The 26,737-nt window shown below is 40.6% G+C and overlaps 2 protein-coding genes and 1 long non-coding RNA gene across 11 annotated transcripts in view; 1 reads left to right on the top strand and 2 right to left on the bottom strand.

Annotated features, from left to right (window-relative positions):
- Nucleotides 1-323: 323 nt before the first annotated feature.
- LOC122361646 (solute carrier family 22 member 6) lies at nt 324-5,022 on the bottom strand. Its single transcript, XM_043262475.1, has 9 exons — nt 4,604-5,022; nt 4,446-4,528; nt 4,207-4,361; nt 3,537-3,904; nt 3,290-3,420; nt 2,808-3,025; nt 2,575-2,683; nt 1,521-1,751; nt 324-1,156 (listed from the first exon to the last, which is right to left on the bottom strand). Exons 1-9 carry the CDS (start codon nt 4,904-4,906, stop codon nt 1,063-1,065), a joined length of 1,692 nt encoding a protein of 563 aa, XP_043118410.1. The 5' UTR covers nt 4,907-5,022; the 3' UTR covers nt 324-1,062.
- On the top strand, nt 4,433-8,584 carry LOC122361648. 4 transcript variants are annotated; one of them, XR_006252996.1, is made up of 4 exons: nt 4,433-4,544; nt 5,255-5,278; nt 5,362-5,429; nt 7,971-8,584. It is a non-coding gene; the product is annotated as an uncharacterized LOC122361648 (long non-coding RNA). The 4 variants fall into 4 exon arrangements; XR_006252997.1 differs by having other exon boundaries at nt 4,473-4,544; nt 5,347-5,429; XR_006252994.1 differs by lacking the exon at nt 4,433-4,544 and adding an exon at nt 4,837-4,976.
- Nucleotides 8,585-8,722: 138 nt separating this feature from the next.
- Nucleotides 8,723-26,737, bottom strand: part of nhsl1a (NHS-like 1a) — a 47,637-nt gene continuing 29,622 nt past the window's right edge. For 4 of the 6 annotated variants that reach the window (XM_043262468.1, XM_043262470.1, XM_043262472.1 and 1 more), the window contains exons 3-9: nt 23,437-23,564; nt 22,872-22,943; nt 22,084-22,270; nt 21,597-21,728; nt 12,206-15,352; nt 11,397-11,511; nt 8,723-9,675 (exon numbers count right to left, since the gene is read on the bottom strand). In XM_043262468.1, coding sequence (XP_043118403.1) covers nt 9,093-9,675; nt 11,397-11,511; nt 12,206-15,352; nt 21,597-21,728; nt 22,084-22,270; nt 22,872-22,943; nt 23,437-23,564 — 4,364 coding nt within the window. In that variant the 3' untranslated portion in view covers nt 8,723-9,092. The remainder of the gene's footprint in view (nt 9,676-11,396; nt 11,512-12,205; nt 15,353-21,596; nt 21,729-22,083; nt 22,271-22,871; nt 22,944-23,436; nt 23,565-26,737) is intronic. The other 2 variants (XM_043262469.1, XM_043262474.1) reach the window with 1 other exon arrangement.

Here is a 26,737-nt window from a genome sequence, read left to right as displayed (position 1 = left end):
TAAGTTCAAATACATTGACGCTTGCTCGTACTTACAATTTTTGCCCACTAGGTGTCATACAAGCTGAGCGAAACAAAAATCGAAAGTAGTTTCTGTAAACCTTAAACATTCTCTTTATAAAAAAAAACTAATTATATTCTGTGATTACATGCGACATGCAAATCCTTTTTACTGCTGGTAAGAAAAACAACTGCAGCCGAATGTTCAAGTGCATGCTATACGTGTAGTTTTGCAGCAGAGATATACATAGATCAGCACGTGAATAAAAATATTGTATATGTGCTGAAAAGGTGGTTCCCATTGAAAGACTTTAGCTGTTTGAATGTGTTTGGAACATTTTTATTCCACATTCCTCCAAGACCTACATGGAAATTTTAAGAAGTAGGTGGATTGGAAAAGTTTTATAAAATGGTAGAAAAGTTCAAGACGCATAATTCAATTTTAGCAAATATTCTATTATACTTTAGCAAACACAGTGGAATGCATTATGCCTTTGAAATCAAGAAAATATTATTTTCTTGGTGTAAATCTAAAGAACATTTTGTGCAATGGAAAGGATAAATGCAAATAAATATCCTTTTTGTTTTAGTAATTATTTTTTAAAAAAAAAGGTGCATAATACATCCGAGTTAAAGTTTTTTTTTTTTTTTTTTTCTAAAAACAATGATTTAACCTGCTTGCACAAGACTTTGCCCCCAAGTGTTTGTGAAGGTAAAAATTTTACTTTGGAAATCCAAGAACATTAAGAAAAATCTATTTCTCAAAAAAACACTTGTACATTCAAAGCATAAAATATATATATATATATTTTTAAATGTGTGCTTTTTTTTTAACTAAAGAGCTCCTAAATAAAGATATCTACAATAGCAGCACTGAAGGATTCCAGTATAAAATTAAATCTTGCTAGATGTTCCAGTATCATAATCATCCAGAAAAAACAATCATTACAAACACATTACTCCTTGAAGCATTTCTGATGTCTTGACATCCCACGCGTCCCAACTTTTTACTTGATTTTTATAGAAAAGGCAGAAAAGAATATGTTTTTGCTCCTCTTTTTGATTATGCCGAGAGGGGTCTGCATTCCATTCGGTTCTTCATGTCATTCTCCCTGTTAGAAGAGGCATCTGACTCCTGTTTAGGCTTCACAGGCCGACTGATACGAAAACAAAAAATTAGTCCAGTATACATCCAATTATACAAACACATTTTTCTCTTTAAACATTATATATAACGTATACAATATCATATATATGGCATGCTGAAGATAAAAATGCTGTCATGTTATGATGTTTACTGCACACTACAGTTTACAACACAAGTCTGACATATTGTACTATTGCACTCTGTGGAATTCAAAATATTGCATACATGTTCATATTTGTTTTGCCTGATCATCAGCTTGTGAAACAGAAACTGTTCTGCTATCAGATCTCCAGAGCCATATCATATACTTGGGCTTTTTTTTTTTTACTGGCTTTCAATATAGCTGGTCGATAAACTTTTTCCATGTATCTTACCATGCACAGCACGAGAGCTTCAGTCTAGGCTGTTTGTCACAGTCTTGTACCGTGTCTGGTAAAGGGATGCCACTGGTCTCTGGAAGAAGCAGGCACAGGGCTGCACCAATGATTGGTCCACTGCTGTAACAGATCATAGCTGGCAGAGAGATCCCGCCGTCTGGGGTCACCACTGCATTTATAATACAGGCCACTCGGTAACAAAGACTGACCAGACCGACGCACTTCTGCCTGCACAGCGTAAAACGGTTTGTTAGTGAGAAAGAGATGCACACTTCATGAGCAACAAGGTTCCAGACAGAAAATGTTTACTAAATTAGTAAAAAATATTAACATTTTTTAAATACTACGTTACAACTTTTTTTTTTCTATCCCAGGTTTATATGCAGACTGTAACTACTGTGATAAATTGGATTATCTTAACTATGCTTAGATTTATGGAACACTAACTGTGGCAATCAATATCATATTAATAAACTTTGCTACCAACTCAGTTTCAGCATTGGTGTATGAATGTGTGCACTACTACTTATCTGTACATCCAGATTAATGCAGTCTCTTATTGTCTATTACTGGGCTGCACATGATGTTATCACATATGTGAACTTGTGTTTTATAACCTCTACAATGATTCAGCATATTTATTGTCTACCTGCACGACAGTCCAACAATCCAATATATCTCTGTAACAATTTCTAGCAGGAAATGCCACAGAGGTTACATATACTTCAATCTCTTTTGATTTGTGACGAGAAAAAAAATACTCTTACAGAGCAGCACATGCTCATATATTAAAAAAAAAACATTAAAAATATATATATATATATATATATATATATATATATATATATATATATATATATATTTTTTTTTTTTATTATTTATGCTATTTTTTTAAGTAAGATGTGATATAGATACTTTTTGAAATCCAAAAATTACTCCAAATGACATTTAATTTAACACAAAAAAAAGATGTTTTACAGTTTGTCTTAGTTATTGAATTATCGGACCAAGAAAGTGCTTTATCAGGTAGGCCTGTTTGGATATTGTGTACCTTATTACAGTTGGGAACAGCTCGATCCCATAAAGCACAGAGACACAGTAGGTAGACTGCATACACAGCTTGCCCATAAGTGCCAGAGTCATAACAAGGGCAGGCATGTCTGTTCAGACAGAGAAATGATTGCAAATCATCGATTTAAGAGTATAAAATAAATATCAATAAGCAATATCAGACCATGATCAGTCTGTGCTTATATATTGTATTTCAATGACTGTGTCTCTCACCGCTAAACTTGGAAACGAGGAGAGACAGCATACAGGAAATGCCACTGAGAAACAGCGAACCCATGCTGAACGGCCTACGGCCCCATCGCTTCAACAGGAATGGAAGCAGCAAAGAGGGAGCCTCTGATAGTCCCGAGAAAAACTGCGCCAGATAGATATTTACACCAAAACTTCCCACACTGAAGCAGATCCCATAGTAAGTGAGAGCAGATGCAAAACTGAAAAAGAAAAAACACATTAAAGCTGCAGAGTGTATCTAATACGAGAAGACAAACTCGTCAGTGTTTTTTTTATTTTACAGACCCTCAAAGCTACATAATTCATTCAAGCTTTAAACTTTTAAAAAACAACTCATGAAAGACATTCCTTAAAGTGCAAGGTCACCTCCCTCTGTGTCACATAACACTCAAAATCTGTTTCGAAATACAAAAAGTGAGAATAAAATATTTTAGGAATAAATCGTCACAGAAAACCGTCCCTACCCAATGTAGCTCATGACAAACAGACGCAGGAGTATAGTAGGTGATGTAAAGTTGGCAAAATTAGACACGGTTTTAGTGCAGGTCTTCTCCGAGAGTGGTTTCTGCGTCTCATTGTCCACAGAATCCAAAAGCTGTCAATCAAAGGAACGCACAATTTATATTAGCACAATTCTGCAATCTGAAATGGCATGTCTCTCCGCTTTCCACAAACGTTCGATCAGTTGCAGAACATGACTTTGTGTCTTACAAGACCCAAGTAGTGCTTGTCCTCAGGACTTCTATTCTGATAGCCCTCAAGTGTTTTCATCCTCTTATTCAGAAGCAACCATCTGGGAGATTCTGGAAGAAAGCTAACAATTGCGAGAAAGAATGAATAAACAAAAGCAAACACCTTTTTTCCCCAACGCTTTAACGATGCGTTGGAAATTTGACTTTGTTCTACTGACAAATAAAGAGGTAGAAAAAGGATCTGAGGGATGCCCAGCGCCAGATGAAACTGCATCCAACCGCTGGCCAAGAAAGCCACAGCCGCCAATCCCATCATTCCCAGACTGAAGATGAAGGAAAACAAAGTGGGTGGCCAGACGCGATACTTGGGCAGGCTCCATTCAACTCCTGAGGAATCAGAAGCACTCATTTATTTCATTACATTCTAAAATGCATCTTTACATATGTTTCTCTCTATATTTAATTTTGTTTATATAATACATAACTGTAACAGAAATATAAAAGTTTGAAAACACTTGAGGCCAAACGTTTAGTACTCTAGAACTAGCTCTGTGGGAGCAAGACTGACCGCCGTTGCGTATTTTATTTTAAAAAGCAGAAGATAAAACTGCCTTGCCGCTAAAATTGTTTGCGTTTTGTCCAACGGTGTATTCATACAGAATAAGAAGACACGCATAGGCGTACTGTACCCAAACTGTAGGTGCAGATGTGAATGGCACAGCAGGCAGCTCCACTGATGCCCCGGGCAGTCAAGTACACAGACACAAACGGAAGAAACGCCACGACAAGGGTAGCAACCGCGAGGACCGCCGAGCAGCAGATTAGGAGCAATTTCTTTCCGTACCTGATTAGAGGGAAACAATAAAACGTTTCATTATTAACTTGCGCGCTCTGACGTCCGGCGTCAAAAGCAGGGGCAAATACCTACCTGTCAGAAACAGCGCCACCGAATAAAGAACCGACGAGTAAACCCGTCATGTACGTCGCCTGTCCGTGCGCAAAACGATTCGCCTGCAAAACAGACACGGTGTGTAACACAAGCGCCGGGCTTTAAATAGGCTGAGTTGTGCAATCTTTATTACTCACGCGTGAGAGGTCGCTGCGATCGCCCGTCCAGCTCGTTGAGGTGTTGAACATATTAGCGTCCGCTGTTTGGTTCAGGGGCTTGTCATCGCCGCAAGGCGTAATGTGCAGCGTAAAGACGTCCACGAAAAACGTAAAAGCGGTGAAAAAGATCGGTAAAGTAAGGATAAAATAGACGCGTCTTTGTAGTGGACCAACAAACCGACGAAACGCGTCGTCCGCCTTCATTTCGCCTGCTGACATGACAGTTGTAAATCTAAATAAAGTTGCGAGCGCTGATCTTTCGCTGAGGTTTAATGTCAGCATTTGTAACGTGTTACTGCCATCGCGACTGGGACCTCTGAAGACGTCTTCTCTCCACACCCTCGGTGTTTATGTAAGCAGAGTTGTTGGTTTGGACTCCTAGAGTTCGAGTCAGTCGGCGGCGACGCGAAAGGGTTAATAAGGGAGCAATACTTACTGTCACACTTCTAGTCTGGTGCTTTACCAGGGAGCGGATATTAAGCTGCAAGTTTCAAACTGATACTGTAACCAGAGATAGATGAAAATAATAACATAGATAATGGTAGAAAAACCCATTGTATTACATCGTGTTTGTGTGTATATATGCGCGTGTGTGTATTTTTTTAATTATATTTTTTGTGTATTTTCTAGGTTGTGTGTAGCCTACTTCGTAGGGTAGGTGTTAATTATTATTAACATTCAGAGAAATTCTTTACATTACAGGAACTATAATGATTCTGCAGATGAATCTCTTATAGGTCAAAAGTCAACCACAAATCCAGCATATAGTTACAGTAGCTACTCGATCCTGTTTGCTATCGAGTGGGTAAGTAAATGTTTGAAATCAGTTTTTTTCCCTCATAATACCACATTAGGCTATATCAGATTTCCATGGCAAACAAATAAATGTTTGTAGCCTTTGTATTTAATTGCTGTAGTAGCTGAATTCACAAAAATAAGGCTTAAAGGCTTTTATCACATAACGTTTTATTGGTTATGTTTAAGAACTGAACAATTCAATGGTCATTAAATAAATGACTAACTAGAAAGCAGGTATCTTAATTCAGGGGTATGCAAAAAAGTGCCATGTCCTGCAGTTAAGCTCCAACTGTAAGAAACAACAGCTACCTGTAGCCCTTGTACTTTTAAAGAGTGTGTTTGATCAGGGCTGGAGCTAAACTCTAAAGGGCCTACCCCCGTCCTGTTCCATTAAGAATCATAGAACTATAAATTGTTCCATCATAGAACTCCGTAAATTGCTTTCATAAACGACTCTTTACTGACACCAAGTGGCATGTCTAAAACACGCCACTCGGTTCTAAATTAGAAAACAATAGAAAAATAATAAAAAATAAAAAGAAATTTTTGGTCTAAATGTTTTTTGAGTAACACGTTAAGGTTATATTATATTACACGTAGCCTAAGCTACATTAGACGAAAGCCTCCGTCCGTGCGTCACATCTACTGATCCAAACGAGACTCCGTTCATCGGAGACCGTTACTGAGAGTAACTGACACACAATTCCCGCCAACTGCGCCGCGACGAGCCCGCGCGAGCTGCGCCTCTGCATCTTCAGCGCGCTCCAGCTGAAGGGGGCACAGAGCTGCACGCGGGCTGTTTGGCTCTTCCGGTGGATATTAACGGATGGAAGACGAGTGGCCCTCCTGCTGGCGTCCGCCGTCGGCTCCTTAAAGCGCAGGATTTGTGTTAAAGCTGTCTTCAGCCCTGCGACAGTTTTTGTGTAGGGAAACAGCCTTGTGAGAATTTCCATTTATGTTTGATGGGGGTTTGTCCTAGGGGTTAAATTATATAGGCCTGTTAGAAACAACAACAGAAAACGTTGCTCTCTAGTTGCCTAAATACTTAGTATTACCTAGTAATACTTACTATTAGCTTTCATTCATACTAGTCTTGTATGAATAAAAGCTAATAGGCTACTTTTTCTATTCAGACTGTGTTAAGAATAGATGTGATTTAAACAGCCAGTTATGTGCATTTCGAGAAATTGGTTCCCTTAAAGAAATGTTTTTTTTTAAATCTAAAATACAATTAACTTTAAAACATGTCAGTAACATACATTTTTAAAGGATAAAATTGGATTTAAAAAAATACATTTGAGATTTAATTTGACTGCGTAGTGGGGAATTAACTAGGCCTTAGTACAGACTACAGACAGACTGATAAGAACAAGATTAAAATCTTCCAATGTAAGCATGGACCAAATGCTAACTATAGAAAACACGGTTCATGTTACATTACATGTAAAATAAAGAGAATATTTTGAAGTCTTTTTAGTTGGCTTCAACAAATGTAAGACGTTTAAAATATTTTATAATATGAAATAATCTACATATTTTGTATTTAAAATGCAACCATTTAAAAAATGTTTTAGTTTGGGCTACTGGGTTACTTTTATCTCAAAGACTGAACCTTCTCTAGTCTACTATTAGTCTACTTTAAGAAATACCACATGAAATTATTAACTTAAAAAATATTAACTAAAAAGTTTTTTTTGATAATTCCACTAAAGGATTGAGCTGTTTTAAGGTTCCTCAAAATGCTCAGTTTGTTAAGTTAAAGCTACGGTACAGTAGTTACTTACTTACCTGTTAGTATATAGGATCTTGTCAGGTTGAAGCTCAGGTGTGCAGATAGGCCAGTATGTATAGCAATAAAATCTGTTGCAATGCCTCAAGCAATGTTAAATCTCCCTTGCTGCTAATGAGAGAAACGTCTTCCCCCTAAAATGTATTAAACACTGATTCAGTTGCTCCGCATCCATCAACATCAGTGATCTCTCTGAAGGGTGTTTTCTCTAAAGGCGGATTTAATTGCGTAAGAGATCACATGTCTGTGGCTTATTTGCATCAATGGCCAACAGCCCACATGTACTGACGTTTGGTGATGTACTGAAATGCAGTTTAATGTGCTCAAGTGCAGTTACCCAAATGCATATATTAAATCATTTAATTTGTAATGCACATTAAAAACTCAGGGTTTGTTTTTCTGGCCATTCATAGAATTTTCATAGGTTTTATGCAGTTATACAGTAGAGTAACGATTCAAAACTTTATTACAGTAAATACTGACATCATTGCAGCAATGTGGACGTATAGTACTGGAGCAGAATGCAGACTGTCCTATATTTGGCCAGACAACTTGGCCTTGTCTGCTCCGTGAATCTCAGCAAGGATAATGGCAATCAGAAGTGATTACCTATATGACGTCAATGGAGCGTGTGTCATTTCATTGTGGTCACTGCTGTAATATAAAGCTCTGATAAAGTAGATCAGAAATAGCATGCATATATTTCACAGAAAACAAGTGATTGTTCATGATTAATGCCATATTTTATTTCTTTCACAGAAACGCTTGCATCTCACAAGGCCTTTGACCATTTCTCTACGACCGTTCTGCTGGTGTTCAGTACTATGGGAAGAGGAACATTCAGGTGCATGTAGTACTAGTAAATAGTCTAAACAGTACCTCCCTTCGGAAATAAGAAATATAAAAATGTACAAATTGACATATTGGGCAAATGCGAGACAGACAAAGGCAAGGAATATTTTAGCTTCTGATGAATATAGAGACCTAAATAGACACATTTAGTTTCTATAAATGAAATAGAATGATTTATAAAGGCTGGATTATTTACACTGTTAAAGTATAACGGACTATTATTATTGTCTAACTGTAAACAGATACAGTTCTATTTAGTTAGTTTGAATTGGCTTGCAATAACTAAATAACTTTCTGTTTAGATAGATTCCCATCTTTCTCATTGCTCTAACTGAAGATTGTTGGACACAACTGAAAAGAAATATTGAAAAGGTGCATAAATATACATACTTTAAATCATTTTCTCTAAACACTTCTTTAAACTCAATTCCATCTCCACACTCATTCTTTAGCAACTTCACCATAACAGTCATGTGCCACCCTTCAAACGTATCATGCTTGATAATGTCAATACTTCATTGACACCACCTCTTCCACGAATGTGATCTAGATGTGGTTTCTGTGAATGCAGAGTTCAAGTGCTCACTTTGGTTGGGTGCTTCCATTGTCACAGAGGCAGAAACACATCAGCATGGACCATTCGAAACAAAACCCTTCAATAACATTCTTCTTCCATTTATTCGTCCCTCGACTTACCACCAAGAAGGAAACATGGATTTCCTTATTCTCCTAACCTGCATGCAGCAAGCTAAGAACGTTCAATTTGACAAAACCAGTACCCCTCTGTTAATAACATTTTTTTTTACAACACTAATGTTTTAGAAAAGATAAACTTTTCACTCACGGAAAAGAGCAAATCTAAAGTTACAGAATTACAGAAACTTCCCTCATTCTCTCGTCTCCCTTATTGCTTGGAGACTGCTAGTGGCGAGCACAAGCGTGGCCCTCCAGCCAGAGTTTAGACCTCTGCGGTTTTCATTTTGAGTGGACAGGTATCTTTTACAAGCCTTAAGGGTTGAGTTGACAGCCCTAGGTGCTGCCTTGAGCGCAGGAGGATATGGGCAGGGCAAAATGATTCTCAGCGCTAATGCAGCAGTCTGTAGACTCGGCCATCTCTCCCTCTTTTTCACAGATTGCAGTCATCGGCCCACTGGGAATGCGGCTACGGCTGTTATACCGGCTGCTGGCTGCAGAAGGTGGTGTGCGCGAACGCCCATATTTTAGGGTTGATAGTCCAGCAGTAAGACGGGGCAAGGCTCCCTCCGTACGTGCCCACTCTTCATGTGCTCTCCTGCTGCTTGTCGGAGAGGTGCACAGTGCGTCAGATTGCTCTGAATTAGCCCTCTGAAAACGAGGGTCTGTGCATTTGAGAATCTCAGTGGCTGACATGCGGAAGCTGGTCTCAGAGCGACTGCCTTTCTTGAGAAGCAGAGCTTTAAAACTGTCATTGCTTGTGGATGAGCGCCGCAGGTTGCGCTGAATGGAGCCGGTCTGACGTGGCAATGAATTTAGGCTGGGGCAAGAGCCTGTTGGAGTGACGGGTGGGGAAGGGAGGAAATTACGGCAGCGGTCCTCTTCAGAATCGCCACGGCCCAGGACCTTCCTCTTTGACCTGTGGATTAACAGACAGCAGGACAAGTAAGCCTTTGGCACAGTTACTGAATTCTGCTTTTTTAAAAGTCTTTAAACATGAAAGCGACTGTACTGTAAACATATCTCACTTTCTACGTCTATAACAAATGTTTGCAAAATGTATTTAGAAGGGATTTAACATTATAATGAATTTCAGGTTTGAAGATGATCATTTTTAATTGTTAACAGATAACTAGATACTAGTTATTTTTTTATTTTATTATATTAGAATATAATTTAGTATACTTAGGATTGAATCTTTCACTGAAATAAGCCCTCATCTACCAGTTTCCTTAAAATTCAGGACATCATGTTCCCTAAAGGCTGTTTAATCTAAGAACTTGGATGGACATTAGCTCTTTCTAGACATTAATGTTTGATTCACACAAATTAATAATGACAAAACTTCTAAGAATAACACTGCATCATGTGCTTTTAGCTCTTTCCTACAACACTATGACAGTCATACCAGAATAATCTTTCCAGCTCTGTTTGCTTACTTTCAGGTTGGTTAAAATATACAATATTTAAACTATAACCTAACAAATTGTGTGACACCACAATACAAACACTGTGAAGCTGAGTTTGGGGATTAGACAAGACAAAAAAAAGAGGACAATCAATTATTTTAAAGGGCACTAATAGATTATGGGTGTAATCTGATCCTAGCCAAACTACAAGGAGACAACACCAGCCAACAACTTATTTACTTGCCAGTCCAATCCACACCTGTAATTGGATGTTCATGTTCTGTCTACGTAGTCTGCTCCAGATGACACGTTTAGACAAATGATTCAACACAAATGCATGAACACAACTCATATTACAATAAAATTGAATGATTAAAAGTTTTCAGTTTGCCATAAAAGTTGGTGTCATAAAATTAATTTGTAAATAATTAATAAATAATATTTCACTACAAAGAGATACTAAAATGCATTCTGTAGAACTTTGCATCAGCTAAACAACTGAATTAAAAAATGTGTTAGAAATTGAAAATGTCCATATTTATTATTTCTAAAAATATATATATTACTGTTAATTTCATATTGATTCTGAAAGAATAGCTTCACAAACCAATAGCATTTATCATGGTTGTGTGCATTAAAATAAATAAGTATTAAAGCTGAATTAAAATGTATTAATTTAATTGTACACTAATATAGTTTTTAATAATGCATTACGCTTTTCTGTATAAATAACCCGTAAACATACCATTTATAAACACCCTATATATGGAGTATTTTTATTTTGTGATGTTCTGTGGCATAAATAAATCAGTTTGATATGTCTAATATCAAAAAATTAAGAATTTGAAATTAAGAATTTTTCTCAACCCTGTTTATTAGACAGAAACAAAGTTTTGATGATTCAGTGACTAATCACTGAATCAATCAGTCACTAAAGGATTAAATATTCTGACTTTTCATGAATAAATTATGTCAGGGGTTTTTACAGGTCATTACAAATGTAATACAATACTTCATACAAATGTATAAAACTTTGATTCATATTGAGTAGTGCAAGAGAAACTAAATTATCCATTTACAAATAAATTATCAATTGTGATGGTACATATTGCGATCTAGAAAAACGCTTAACCTATATTACCTTTTAAACACAGACTACAGCAGTTTTATATTTAAATTTATCCAGATAACAATGCAGGCTTTACTGGTTAAATAAAGAAAATCACATTACCTATGAATGGCAGCAAAGAGGTCCTCTGTAGTACGGGGACGAACAGGCGTCACCATCTCCCCCACAGCCTCTCCGTTAGTGTTAATGCTTTCAGCGCTCAAGTCAAACGCGGCACCTACAGCCCACACACAAACACTCAGCTTACCTCTCAAAGTGAGAAGGAACAACAGAGACAGAGCCTACACTGACTGAAAATCAGTAAGGCATAAAACCCATGCTGCAACAGACATTTTCTGCTCCTTAAATTATTCACACTCCTTTGGTAGTCCTGCTGTTGTGCAATAACTGCACTTTAGTGAGCACTGCAGAGGCTTGAGAATATTATAGTCTAAACCAGCTAACCATCACAAACTCAAGGGCTCTCATTCAACTTTCTTAGTTGTTAAGGCTAACTAGTTATGTAATGCATAATAAGAATCATAGAGTCGTAGTCATTCTTGTAGCACGTAAAACAGGACCTGTGTGGGTTGTAATGAAGAGCGTCCACTGTGTTTCACTCACATGGGGGAAGCATGGAAGGGTTGGAGGAGTGTTGATAGAATTATATTGAACCAATTTACTTTAACTTTTCAGAAGAAAGAAAAATTATATCGATTATCGAGGCTATAAAATGCATAGCGCATAACCTAATAAACACAATATTATTTAGTAATTAATGCAAAAAAATGCATGTAGCTTTGCATATGAATCCAAAATTGATCGTATATTTAAATGCATCAAATGGCACAATTATTGTTTGGCACACTAAAGTGATCCCTCATACACAGAAACTTTCTATCTTTTAGGCAAATGATAATAGAAGCCCTTACCATTTTCCTCATGTTCGTCCTCTTTAAAGCTAATGGATCCAGAGCTGCTTGAACCATCATCTGATGTACTTTTATCATCACATAGCCCAAAGTCCTTATCACTCAGGCCGAGGTCATGCTCATTAAGAATGAGATCAGAGAGTTGCAGGTCTTGCAGACTGCTTAATGACAATTCACTGCTCAGTGACAGCCTACTTTTGACCGGAGTTGAAGAGTCTGAGTCACTCTCTTCCTCAACCTCAAAGTCCAAAGGAATTTTTTGCAAATTAACTGCATTTGTTGAGAATGTGGCATTCAGCTGCCCTGACTCAAGTATTTCTTGTGCTTCATGAACCTGTTGAAGCTTGATTCCATTAGAGACAGGTAGGCGCATAATGGGTGGTATAATAAGGGAAAGATTGGGTTTCTTAGGTGATATAGGAGGCTTCTGTTTCAGCTGAGAACTTTTAGAAGAAGCTGAGGAGTTTGTATATTGCAGAAGGGAAGATAAAACTGTAGATGTCTCAGAAATGTGTCCTGAAACATTATGCACAGTATTACTGACATCTTCTGCTGAGCTGAGAGGTAAAGAACCAACTGATGCCTCAGGGAAATCTTGTAGTAATTTGTTAACCAAATATTCATGTTCAAATGTAGCATTTTCTGACTGACTGTCACAGATGCCAGTCACTGTTTGATCTGTAGTCTCACTTTCCAGGGATATTCCTGAGTTTGTTTCAGAATGGTTATGCTCTTGGTCATCAAAACCATCAAAACTTACAGCTGTAAAAATATCTTCTATTTTCTTAAGCTTGACAGGTTTTAGCTGCACCATCTGAAGAGCTTGGGCAGTGATAACTGGTCTCTGAGTCTTCTCTTGCTCTCCAATGTGGTTGGTGTTAAGTGCTTTTTCAATTTCCACAGCTTTCTTAGATCTATGACAACTTAAAATGGCTGCTGTTTGAAGACTCGTCTCAAGTATTGGTGGAGGAGGGGGAGGCGGAGGAGATAGAATGCACAGTGAAGCTTTGGGAGGAAGAAATGAAGGAGGTGGAGGGCTATTTGTTCTTTCATTTCTTGACAGAGATTCAGAAACCTTTGGTGGGGAAGGGGGGAAATCAATCGTGTCAAACTTTTCAGATGTTGTAGATGAATCTGAAAGTGAATTATGTCTCTCCTCCAAGTCAGGGGATAAGTCAGGTAGAAAAAGAAGAGGTGGGGTTGAGTCTACCGTAGCTGCTACTGGAGAGCAAGAAGCGGGCCTGGGTGATTCACATGATGTAATGATCATGTCAGGTAGAGGTGGAGGTAGCGGTATGTTTCTGATTGAATCTGAGGTGTTCGATGACAAGGATGTAGAGGAGGAAGACACAGAAGATCGCAGGGAGGACTTTCTTTCAGGCACTTTTGGTTTTGGCCTCCCCGCAGGAGATTTTGCTCTTATTAGAGAGGTAACTGGGGTGCCAGCAGTCGGAGTGTTGGACTGACTTGAATAACCACTCGATGGTGACGTCAGACGATGAACCTTGTCTGGCGATGAGGCCAATTTTGACTGAATCCCACTAATGTTGCAGTGGGACGATGGGAATCCGATGTTATAGGGTGCATTGACCATGTTTTCCTGATTCTCCTCAGCACTTGAAGATCTTGTGATTTGCGAGGAAAGACCCTGGTCAGACCGTGGACCTTGGTAGTCCATGTAGAAGTCCCAGGACTCTGCGTAGTCTGAGCGCTGACTGCTGCTATCACTGTGTGTGGGTGTGACCGGACAAACAGCAGCTGGTGCAGACATCCCACTACTGGCTGCGCTTATGGTGCTCTGGCTTCTGGGTCGGAGTACCCAAGGGTCTTCAAACCCACTGCAGGGTGCCTGTTCAGAGGAAGTGTTTAGGTTTAGCTCTAAGGACTGCTGGAGACTGGAGATCAATTGCTCACTAAGGACAGAACCATTGTGGTGAGGCTTCCTATGAGGTTTGCGCCTTAAGGAATCAGTCCTTGCTGGAGGGAGCGGGGGCTTCTTGGCTTTCCGCAGAGAAATGCTGCGAGTCAGGGAACGGTTGCTGTGCAGACTTGCACGATCCCCTTGACTGTGGTGGTCCTTGCACTCATACAAACTGTGCCTTGCATCTCCCGCTTTATTGATGGAGCCATGACTGTGCGACTTCAAACCAGAGTCCAGGCGCATGGAGGTGTAGTAGCCTTCATTGTCAACAGAGAACAATGAGCTTGAGTCCGTCTTGTTGGGAGAATGTTCCTCGCTGTTGTATATATGGCTGACAGGTGAGGAGCAGCTTGAGGTGACATTGTCCTTTGGAGAAACTTCATACGTCCACTGGTCAGTTGTTAGAGTGCTGCAGCTTTGATTGCTGCTCTCCGAGAAGTTGGAATCCCTGCGGACACAGTTATGACTGCCACAGTTTCTGCCATCAAGTGTGCTGCACTGGGACTCAGATTCTGTATGGATTCCTGTACTGAGGGAGGTTGTGGATTCATAGCAGGAAGAGACAGTCGACAATGAGGCATCAGCAGTACTAAGAAACTGGGCTGAAGAATGAGGTGATTGCATGTGGTTATCCTCTGTTCTTTTGTGTCCGTAAAGAATGGAGTTCTGTAGTGCACCACTGAGAGTAAACATGCTTGGGATGTTATTTTGATCAGAGCCCTGGTAATTTGGATTTTCAGCAAGTTTGGGGCTGTTTATTGTACTGCTTCTGGAATCGGAGAGCATATGCAGTGACGATAAAGAACCGTGCTGCATGTCAAACTGGTAGGACAAGGAGCTTGTAGAGCCAGAATTTGTCCTGTAGGGGGAGCTGGTGTACTTTGGTTCACAGTGTTGATGCGAGATGTGAGAACCTTGGCGTGGCAAACTGTGAAAGCTCTGATCACTGTCATTAAGCTGAGTGTAACTAATACTATTACAGTCACTCATGGTGGAAATGCTGCTTGAGGAGGAGACACTGGCCATTTGGGCGGCAATTCCATGGCCTCTCTGTGCTCTGATTCGGCGTACTGAGGGAGGAACAATCTTCACCTCTTCTGTTTGGCAACTGGTATCACGGGTGTCTAAGCGTCTCAGGGTGGAGTTTACGCTTCCCACTCGACTGAGGGTGGAGTACTGATCTGCCATACACATTGAGTGAATTCTGTCATCTTGTTCTTTATTTGCTGTAAGAAAATAAGGAATGGAAATTATAGATATATGGTGTATGTTAGACACACACACACAAACACATACAGCATTTATTTTTAAAATACATGAATTTACTAGTGCTGTCAATCAATAATAAAAAAATTATTACAATAATATATATATATATATATATATATATATATATATATATATATATATATATATATATATATATATATATATATATATTTTTCTAAACTCTTTCTACCTTTTCTGACTCTTAAAGTCTCTATTAATGAGCTGACGAGTTAAATCGGGCATGTAAGATGAGAGAGACAGCGCTGGGCTGCTCCAGGACAGTTCCGAAAACTATTTTTAGAGACTTAAATGTGACTCGTATAAAATATATTACATGCTTTCACAATTTTAAGGCACCTTTAATCGTCTTTTTGGTAGCTACCTCACTTAACTGACCATGTGTTATGAACAGCACCTCTGTGGCTCTCTCTGACCACCACCGGAGGGAGCCCTCACCCGAGTACTGATCGCTCTAGGACTCCATTTCCCATAATCCTGCCTTGGACTGATTAGCGCTGCCAGGTGTTCCTCATTCCCTTTCCCTTTAAAAGATCTGCCCTGCCATCAATCTGTGCGAAGTCTTGTTTGTTTGTACAGCAATTCCGAGCGTTTATCCCTGTATCTGTATTCCTGTTGCCGACCTTGTTCCTGTTTGATTCTACGATTGATTTCTGCCTGCCTACCGACCCTCTGCCTGTCTTTGTTTACGCCTCTTGATTCCCCTGTATACTGTCGTCGCTTCGCTCCTGTTTTACCCTGCCTGTCTGACCACGATTAAAGTCTGTCGCAAATGGATCCACCTGTCTTCGACCAGTCATTACAGAAGACTTCGCCACTACCGGATCCAGCGGATATGTATCAGGTGATGTCAGAAGTCTCGCCCCAAGCCGCCATACTCGCCACGCACCAGCATCAACTGCACAAACTCACCACTTTAACTGAGGAACTGGTGAGATCGATCCACACTTTAACCCTCGCTACCGGGGAATCCAGACCAACACGCCGCTCAAGCCGCTCAACCCGCTTCAGCCTACCGTGACTCCGCCAATTCAGTCCTCGCCTCAGTCTGCCCGACAAGTTCGACGGATCATCCGCGCAAAATGTAAGGGTTTTTGTTGCAATGCGCTTTGTTTATTAGCCAACAACCCAGTTTATACCCCACTGAAGATAGCAAGGTTGCTTTGATCTGTTCTCTGCTCACCGGAGAGCGCTCGACTGGGCCACAGCCACCTGGGAAGCACGCCGCATGTCTTTTCCCTCGCACAATGATTTTGTGCAAGAATTCAGAGTCTTCGAACAAGTAGCCGGAGGGAAAGATCCCGGAGAGCAACTGCTTACCCTCGCTCAAGGTACCAGCACTGCAGCGGATTATACTCTCACTTTTCGCGACGCTTGCTGCCCAATCAGGTTGGGGTGAATCACCTCTCAAACTAATGTATCGTAGAGGCTTGAACACGGACTTCAAAAGGAACTGGCGTGTCGCGATGAAGGCAGATCGCTTGAGGAGTACATGGAGATCGCAATCAAGCTGGATAATATTCTCAGAGCGCGCCACGACAAGTGTGAGAGTTTTCCGTCAAAGCCTTGCTCGATTAACGGCACCAGAGCCCATGCAGATCAGTTCAGCCCACTTAGACTCCAAGGAGCGGGATCGAAGAGTGCGTGAGCGCCTGTGTATACTGTGGTCAGGCCGGGCACTTCCGAATGTCATGCCCCACACGCCCCCAGCGCCATCAAGCAGCATCGGTAAGACATCAAACTCACTCTGATTCTTTTGAGATTCATGTCCAGCTAAAGGTGAAACGGACTTGGATTACGTGCCGTTGCCTCATTGATTCGGGGCGGCCGCAATTTTATACGATCAATCTTTGCTAAGTCTAATGGAATCTCTCTTGTCCCATGTGAACCTCACGTTGCAGTGGCGGCGCTAGATGGACGCCCTCTTGACCCGGTAATGTTTCATCAGTCACGGAAACCTTAGTACTGCAAGTAAGCCCCTTCATTCCGAATCTATTCGCCTGTTTGTAATTCAGTCTCCCAAACATCACATCGCCCTTGGACTACCCTGGCTCGAGATTCACAACCCCACCATATCCTGGGCCGACCACCAAATAACACATTGGTCATCAAACTGTCACAAGCACTGTCTGAACAATCCTGTACACCAATCTCCTTCCAAGCCATCTCCTCTGAAGAGAAGTCATTTCCTCCGAAGAGAGGGTCACCACGCCACCCCGAACTTCCTGGGAGTATCAAGATCTCGCCCTAGCATTCAGTGAAAGGGGTGCAACACAACTACCACCTCACCGCTCGTATGATTGTGCCATCGACCTCATGCCCGGACGCATTCCTCAACGAGGCCGTGTTTTCTCTCACAACCAGAATCAGAGGCAATGAAATCATACATCGAGGAAGAACTCGCCAAGGGATTCATTCGCCCATCTACTTCACCAGCATCCGCGGGGTTTTCTTCGCACAAGAAGAAGGATGGTAGTCTCTCGCCCTGTATTGATTATCGCAGTCTGAACGAGGTTACAGTTAAATATCGCTATCCGCTGCCACTAGTACCAGCCTCCCTGGAACAACTTCGCCAGAGCAAAATTCTTTACAAAACTAGATCTTCGTAATGCCTATAATTTGATCCGTATCAGAGAGGGAGACGAGTGGAAGACAGCTTTTTTCAACAACTTCCGGCACTATGAATACCTCGTTATGCCGCTCGACTTGCAAACAGTCCGTCGGTCTTCCAAGCTTTCAATGAGGTGTTTAGAGATATGCTAAATCAATTTCTCATCGCTTACATGGACGACATCCTTGTTTACTCAGATAACCTCGATGCCCATGTCACTCACGCCAGGTCAGTTCTCCAACGCTTAATAGACAATCAACTTTACGCCAAGCTCCAGAAATGCGAAGTTCCACAAGACCCAAGTGGCTTACTTAGGATACATCATCAGTGCGGAGGGGGTAACGATGGATTTGCAGCACAAGGTCAGCAGTAGTGGAGTGGCCACGCCTCCACTGTCAAGGAGTTACAACGTTTTCTGGGCTTCTCGAATTTCTATCGAAGATTCATCCGCAATTTTAGTCTTGTTGCAGCTCCCCTCACTTCACTAGTTAAAGGGAATTCACATCGCCTATCGTGGTCACCCGACAGTATCCAAGCATTCAACCTACTCAGGGATAAGTTCACTTCCGCTCCGATACTCCATCACCCAGACCCCAACCGGGAGTTCATAGTCGAGGTGGATGCATCGAATGTGGCATCGGAGCCATTTTGTCTCAACGTCACGGGCACCCAGCAAAACTTTACCCCTGTGCCTACTATTCTCGTAAACTCAACTCAGCGGAACGCAACTATGATGTGGGAGATAGAGAGCTCCTCGCGATGAAATCCGCTCTCGAGGAGTGGCGGCACTGGCTGGAGGGGGCCAAATTCCCCATTCACTATCCTGACTGACCACAGAAACCTTGAATACATCCAGTCCGCTAAACGCCTAAATTCACGGCAAGCTAGATGGTCTCTGTTTTTTCCCGGTTTGATTTTAAGGTTACCTATCGCCCAGGCTCTAAGAACACTAAGGCAGATGCCCTATCCAGGCAGTTCGAGAGCACCCCTGCGAATTCTCTATGGACCCCATTCTACCGTCGCTCGCTTTCTCCAGTTCAGTGGGACATCATGACGGAGATCTCTGAGGCACAACTTGATGAACCTGCCCCCAGCATGCCCACCCAATCGAACCTATGTGCCTCAAGCCCTGAGATCAAGAGTTCTCCATTGGATTCATGATAGCCCCAGCTCCGTCATCCAGGTATCACTGCCACCCTTCACTTAGTCAACAACCGCTTTTGGTGGCCAACCATACGCTCGGACACTATCCAATTGTTCAACAGTGCCAAATATGCAACATCACTAAAACCTCTCACCAACGCCCAGCAGGACTCCTACAACCGCTACCCATACCAGAAAGACCATGGTCTCACATTGCCATCGACTTCGTGATATCTGCCGGTCTCCAATTCCTTCACCACGGTGCTCACGGTTGTTGACCGGTTTTCTAAGTCTTGCAGGTTCATACCTCTGCCGAAATTACCCACAGCCTGGGAAACTGCCGAGGTGCTTTTACAGCAAGTGTTCCGTTTTTACGGCTTACCAGAGGACATTGTATCAGACCGTGGCCCACAGTTCACCTCTCTCGAGTCTGGCAAGCCTTCTGTTCCCAACTCAATATTAATGTAAGTCTAACGTCAGGTTATCACCCCAATCCAACGGTCAAGCTGAACGCATGAATCAGGAACTGTCTCAATTTCACGGAATTACTGCCACGACAATCAAAACGATTGGAGCCGCTATCTTGTCTGGGCTGAGTATGCGCAGAACTCATTGAGGAAGCAATCTACCGGGCTGACTCCCTTCCAATGTGTCCTGGGCTTTCAACCACCACTATTTCCCTGGTCTGGAGAACCCTCAGCACTACCCGCAATCAATTCGTGGCTACAGAGGAGTGAGGAAGTGTGGAATTCGCTCACGCTCATCTCAGAGGAGCAGTCAGGAGGTTTCAAGAACAAGCCGACCGCCATCGCCGAGAGGGGCCGGAATATTCACCTGGCGACTGGGTCTGGCTATCGACCGGGACCTCCGACTTTTACCCTGCAAGAAGCTAAGCCCAGGTACGTGGGTCCTTTCAAGGTCATTGCACAAGTCTCACCAGTTTCTTACCGCCTAGATCTCCCTGCTAATTACCGTATTGCTTCTACATTCCATGTCTCTTTGCTTAAACCCGCCGGTGGCCCGGGAGGAGAGAGGGACCAGGATGAGGTTGCTGCCGAGGACGCCCCTCCCCTAATCATCGATGGCGAGGAAGCCTACCAGGTTCGAGAAATCCTGGATTCACGACGCCGAGGCAGGGAACTGCAGTACCTAATCGACTGGGAGGGCTATGGACCAGAAGAAAGGTCCTGGATACCTGCTCGAGACATTCTCGATCCTTCACTCATCGCTACCTTCCACCAGGACCACCCCGACAAACCTGCTCCCAGACCCCGTGGAAGACTCTCGGCGTCGAATCACCCCTCGCCTCGGAGCCGCCTCAGCAGGGGGCTCTGTTATGAACAGCACCTCTGTGGCTCTCTCTGACCACCACCGAGGGAGCCCTCACCCGAGTACTGATCGCTCTAGGACTCCATTTCCCATAATCCCGTGCCTTGGACTGATTAGCGCTGCCAGGTGTTCCTCATTCCCTTTCCCCTTTAAAAGATCTGCCCTGCCATCAATCTGTGCGAAGTCTTGTTTGTTTGTACAGCAATTCCAGCAGTTATCCCTGTATCTGTATTCCTGTTGCCGACCTTGTTCCTGTTTGATTCTACGATTGATTTCTGCCTGCCTACCGACCCTCTGCCTGTCTTTGTTTACGTCTCTTGGATTCCCCTGTATACTGTCGTTCGCTCCTGTTTTACCCTGCCTGTCTGACCACGATTAAAGTCTGTCGCAAATGGATCCACCTGTCTTCGACCAGTCATTACACCATGACATTGCATAAACGTTGATTATTTTGTGGTTCGAAATGAGAGGACACAGGCTACAGCACATGCTATATTTGTGAGTGCTCCTTTGACTCGCACCTGGCCATGAAGTGAAGTAGAGCAGTCGTCTGTTTGGTGTTGTTGTAAAAATTATGCGTGTTGTAAAATTAACATGCTAATTTTAACACGACTAGTATTTACATGTATATGTTTATATTTGTAAATGAATATATATATATATATATATATATATATATATATATATATATATATATATATATATATATATATCCTTATCTATCTAGCGTTAAAACTGCAATCATCTTGACACACTGACACCTAGTGACATAAACGCAGCATCATGCTGAAAAATAACTTTTTAAAGTAGCAATACCATTGCACAATTTCTACATTGGAATTCATAATAATGCATTTCCAATAGGGAAAAAGTCCAATATGCCAGCCCCTAGGAGGTGACTCATTGTAAACCAAAACATTTTTTATTAGCTTACTAATATGACAAGACATATTTTTGTTTTGGGGAATTTTTTTAATTAAATTACTTTATATATAAACATTTTAATTACTGTAAAAAAAAAGTGAGTGAGTGCCCCTTTGCATTGTTTGAGAAGGGTGTAATGTACTGTAAATGATTGCAACAATGACTAGGTATCATACCTAGTTCAGTCTGGATGTTGTCAGGAACTCCTGTTATTGTCTTTCTTCTTTGCACCCTCTTGGGTCTTCGTATTATGGTATCAGTGTTTGCTGCAGAGCGACGGAAACTGGCCTGACGGTCAAAGTTCTCACCTAAAGATGTAATAACAGAGAAAACCAGTGTTTATTACATTACATGCATAATTACACTTCATTGCAGTTTGAGATGCATGCAATATCATCAAATAAAATGCAAGATATATTTACAAATAATACAGATATCCATATCCATTTTATGTATTATAATATAAAAATTATTGTTTGTATTGTTTGAGTTGTACTATTGGTGTATTCAGCTGCAGCTGAAAATGTAAAAATTATTATCTCACTGTCCAAAATAACTGTTTACTGAAAATGTATGTGATTAACAACAGAATAGTTAAGGCCACTGCTCGAAAACGTTTAAGATAATTAAAATTGATATTTAATGATTTAACAATGGATGTACCTGTAATGTTGATGGGAATGACATCAGTGGCCACCGACTGGGCCTGTATTCTCATCTTCTCCTCAGGAGTGGGCAAAGGTAAACAGTTGGTCCAGCTTCTCTGGATGTCCATGTTATGTTCCAGCAGAGGGGTCTGAGGCGGCATCGAGTACACAAGCTTCTCCTCTTCATTAGGTGACTCCGAAGCCTGAACACAACACAAACAGACTGATTTAATGAGGTCAGGCTTTGGTGAATGATAGCCTAGCCAATGCCCACTGATTGATATCGTCTGATATTTGGTCATCTCTATTGTTAATTCAGTTAAGTGCCTTCCAAAAAGAGCAAAGTAAAAAAGACTCTTGGAGTGCATTTCCCTCCAGTAATGTCGGGTGACTGAAATATTTCTCTGAGCAATAAGCCCAGGGGAGCCCTGAATGGAGGAGAGCCACTCTCTAAATTATTCATGCTAATTTGAGATCAGTGTTACAGTCGGTGTATTCAACCATAACGTGTCTCGATACTCTTATTTTTTTTGTCAACTTTGATTCTTTCGTTCTGCTTTGCATAACCAATTCTTATAAATTTGCAAGACCGCTTGAGGGAAATACACAAACTAATTATGTATTAATGTCTAATTTGTGCAATCTACCATACTCAATGCCTCTAAGTCTTTGAGGTGAAAACACGCTCACGGCGGGTGACTAGCACTAGTATTTGAAGATGCTATGAGGACTTGTTAGGATCTGAAGCCACCTTTCACAAAGCACAGTGCTACCACTGACTAGCAACTGCAGTGAGAGCGGTACCTTTTTCCAAGATCTCAAATGACAGCAGAGAGAGAGGCATGACTGCGATAGGCAGTCTAGGACTTTAAACCGCTTGGTGAGAGGAAAGAAAAATTCAAAATAAAAGAACAAAACAGCATCAAGTGAAGTGAGACATTACCTTTATTATACATTACATTTATTTAGGAAAAAGTTTTTCTAGTTCTACTCATTGATTGTAGTGCTGGACTACACTGATAGCATATGAATAGCCACTAGGGGGCACTATAAAACAAGTGACCCAAATCATGTCTTCATGTTGAGTATTTAGGAGAAAACTGGGCCTTTGTCTGTTTCATGCACATATGAGCGTACATTAGCTCTCATTATAGCACAGTATGACAGTTACATGATACTACATAAACAAAAAACATTTTGACTGACATGGCATTTTTAATGGACTTTGGTGATAAAATGGTGAAACTGATTATAAATGGCATGACAAATTGCACAGCTAATTAAAATAAAGTTATTTTTCTAGCAGCAGCATGCATGCTAATGTAAAGAGAAGGACTGTGACTAAATTTGTGTTTAAGGTTAGGTTTACCTTCTTTTTCTTCTCTGTCTTCTCCTCATCCAGGTGCACGTTTTCACAAAGACTGGTTGAAGAGAAGGCAGGGTTTTGGGAGTAGTACTGGGAACTGCGGAATCCATCTTTCCTGAGCTTGTCACACTCTGGAGAGGTAAACATAAGCTTCCGATCATTAACAGTTTGTAGTGTTAATGAGTATATGAAGACTATTAAACAGATCACAGACGTATAGCAAGTATAGAATTAAACATCAACTAATGTGCCGTTGTGCGAAGGCAGCTTAAACTAATATATTATTAATGAAATATTCATTTATTTTTACACAAAAATTACCCTGTTGAGAACTAAATGAAGCAATAAAAGTATAAATATCTCTAACATGAAACAGCTGCAGTGCACATGTTCTGTAAGTGGAAGGAGTGCTCATCAACAAAATTTAAATAAATGAAACGCACAACTGTTTTTGACAGCACATGAAAATGATTAAGGTATTTTTAGTCAGCAGAGAATGCATCCCGAAAAACACACTACAAAGAAGAGATTTCACATAAAGGCTGATGTCTCTTGTATCACACTCAGCAAATTACTAAACAACTGCAGAGCCACAGTATCCTTTTGACCTCAGTGCAGAGAGGACGATTACTGAATGATAGACAGTGAGCTTATGCTCTAGCAAAAGAACAACAGATAGATAGATAGATAGATAGATAGATAGATAGATAGATAGATAGATAGATAGATAGATAGATAGACAAAAATCTATCATCTAAGAGCTCCGGACAAATAAAAGAATAGTGTCTGTTTTTACTTTAGGGCTTAGAGTTCAACCTGAATATGTCAGAACTGACTGTTGGGTTATGGATGGTCTACAGAGTGGGGGTATCCACCTCCACCTAATGCCACTGACATATCCCATTTATTTCAGCTGATCACCTCCTCTGGCACCTTCATAATGAGTGCCTGCTGAGAAACACTATTAGCTATTCTCTCTCTCCCTTTCTCAACCTCTCTCTTCTGTCTTTATGCAGAGCTCAATGTAATCACTAATCTTCCTGCAGTAGCTCATGATAAGACGCGGAGCCTTATCCAGCGTAGCTTGCAGTTTGTACAAAACGCACAATATGTGGTTAATGCCTCATAATCTATAAAATGTAAGCAAAGCAACATCCGTTTCTGTTTTTTCACTTACAAAGGCCCAGTGAGAAAAAAGCGGATTCATTCAGAATATAAAACCGATTATTTTTCACGGAAGACAAGTCCCATTTCATGCCGCAAACAAATATGAATTCAATGTACAACTCCAATAGACAAAAGAATGAGATTAGAAGATATTACTAATGCATAGAGAGTGGTAATATTCCTATATGTATACTGTGCACTGACCAAGTGATTAGACAGTTCAGTAACAGAAACCTGCAATGTCAGCAAGGCTGCAAACAACATATAATGCAAGTGGGAACAGCTTGGCATGCATTCTTAATGCATATTAATATATCTAACACACATACTGGACAGAGGCAAGAGGTTCAGTTAGATTACATGAATTATAAAGCAACCACTTAACCCAGAAATAACATGTGTTTCTCATATTATGAGAAGCACATTATTACAGTATATGTTGTAGGAGTGTTGGTATGTTTTAGGAGGCTTATAATATTAATTAAAAACTCTACTGAAGTCAAAAATTATAATTAGCTGTGCATTTAGTGCTGTGATTAGAGATTAGAGGCTAATGCAGGTTAATATGTTAGTAGCTCACAGAGTGAAGGATGGACAAAGAGCAAAAGAGAAAGAGAGTAATCCTTAAGAGGTCTTAACTCCAAACCTTTCACTTTATCATCTTACAGCAGGCAACATGGACAAGTTTTAGTGGCCATTATATTTACTTTATATTTCTAAAAACAGCTTTTTCTACCATTTAAGAAAGGGGTTAAAAGAATAATAAAAGTAAATAAAATACATTTTTATTCTGTCATTATAAATTTCCCTTTTAAGTAATTAAAAACTGGATGACTTTCTTCTTCCATATGATAATAAAAAAAAATCTTTTTTTTATCTTCATTGTAAGGAAGATTGTTTTGCAGATTATAATGACATGAGGGTGAAGGTATCAATGGATGATAGTAACTGATTGTTGCAAGCTTACCAATCAAAAGCTATATTGTCAATAAAAATTGAGTGTTGTACAGTTGCAGTGCCTGCAGTCAACTCTTAACTGCCGCATTGTGATTCACAGAGTGAAAGGAAAATCATTGAGAAGCTGTGACTTGGGCGGTTGATGAATGCAAATTAGATAAAAAAATATATATATAATTCACAATTATACCAAACAGACAGACAACAGCCATGACCCTGCCAAAGCCCACTGGGAAAAAGGGGAAAACAGACATTTGGTGTGCCACCTGCTGCCTCCGCTGGAGCCAAGACAGCTCACAAACACGCACCAATACATTAGCATTCCAGAGCACCTCAGAGGACTAGTTATTTAGGCAATAGCAAGGTTAAATGAGAGAATTTAAGAAGAGTCATCTGGTTTCCAGATACAAAGGGAAGTGATGTTGTTCACTGGTATAGGATAATAAACCAAGTGCAGCAGAAGGTCAAATGACGAGGACATCTGCCATTAGGCTCTACTGAAGCTGGTTCAGGAAGGTAATTAAAAATCCCTGTGGAGAGTGTATTGATGCAATGCAACATGAACCAAAAAGCAGGCAAAGACACAAAACTTTGTGTAAAGTCGACAAGAAAATCCAACCCATTTTACTTCCATGATGTAAAATATATTTAAGTGGAACTAATGGACATAGACATTAAGTGCTAATGGATGTGGTGTTACTTAATGGGATAATTTGGTTATGGGCTCATATTTTTAACCATTATGTCAAACATCTCTCCAAAATCATGGAGAGGACATGCATTTGTTTACAGTATATAAGAGACAATTTGTGGTCGGTGTTCCTGTGCAATACATTTTTGCAGTGAGATTGCATTTAAAAGTGGACCCACCAACCCTTCAGCCCATACTTGGATCCTGAGAGTCATGTTCACCGTTGACAATATTTAATCCCTACTAATGCTTCTTTTGTGTTGTATGGTTACTTTGGTAAGAATCCTAAAACAATGGTTTTCATTATGATGCATATTTTGTATGTTTGAGCTGATCATTACAACTCAGCTAAGGTGAGGTATACAATACATGTTTTTAGGGCCGATTTTCCATTGCCAACTTGTTTTTCTGGAGATCACAGACAAAAGCCCAAAATCGTGTGAATTATCAGCCTTGCCTGTGTCTGAGACGTAAATATCTGGACTGCAT

This window comes from Puntigrus tetrazona, chromosome 17, assembly GCF_018831695.1.
Source record: "Puntigrus tetrazona isolate hp1 chromosome 17, ASM1883169v1, whole genome shotgun sequence".
Classification (NCBI taxonomy): domain Eukaryota; kingdom Metazoa; phylum Chordata; class Actinopteri; order Cypriniformes; family Cyprinidae; genus Puntigrus; species Puntigrus tetrazona.
Note: the sequence above shows the minus strand (reverse complement) of the source record. Positions and strands in the feature narration are given on the sequence as shown.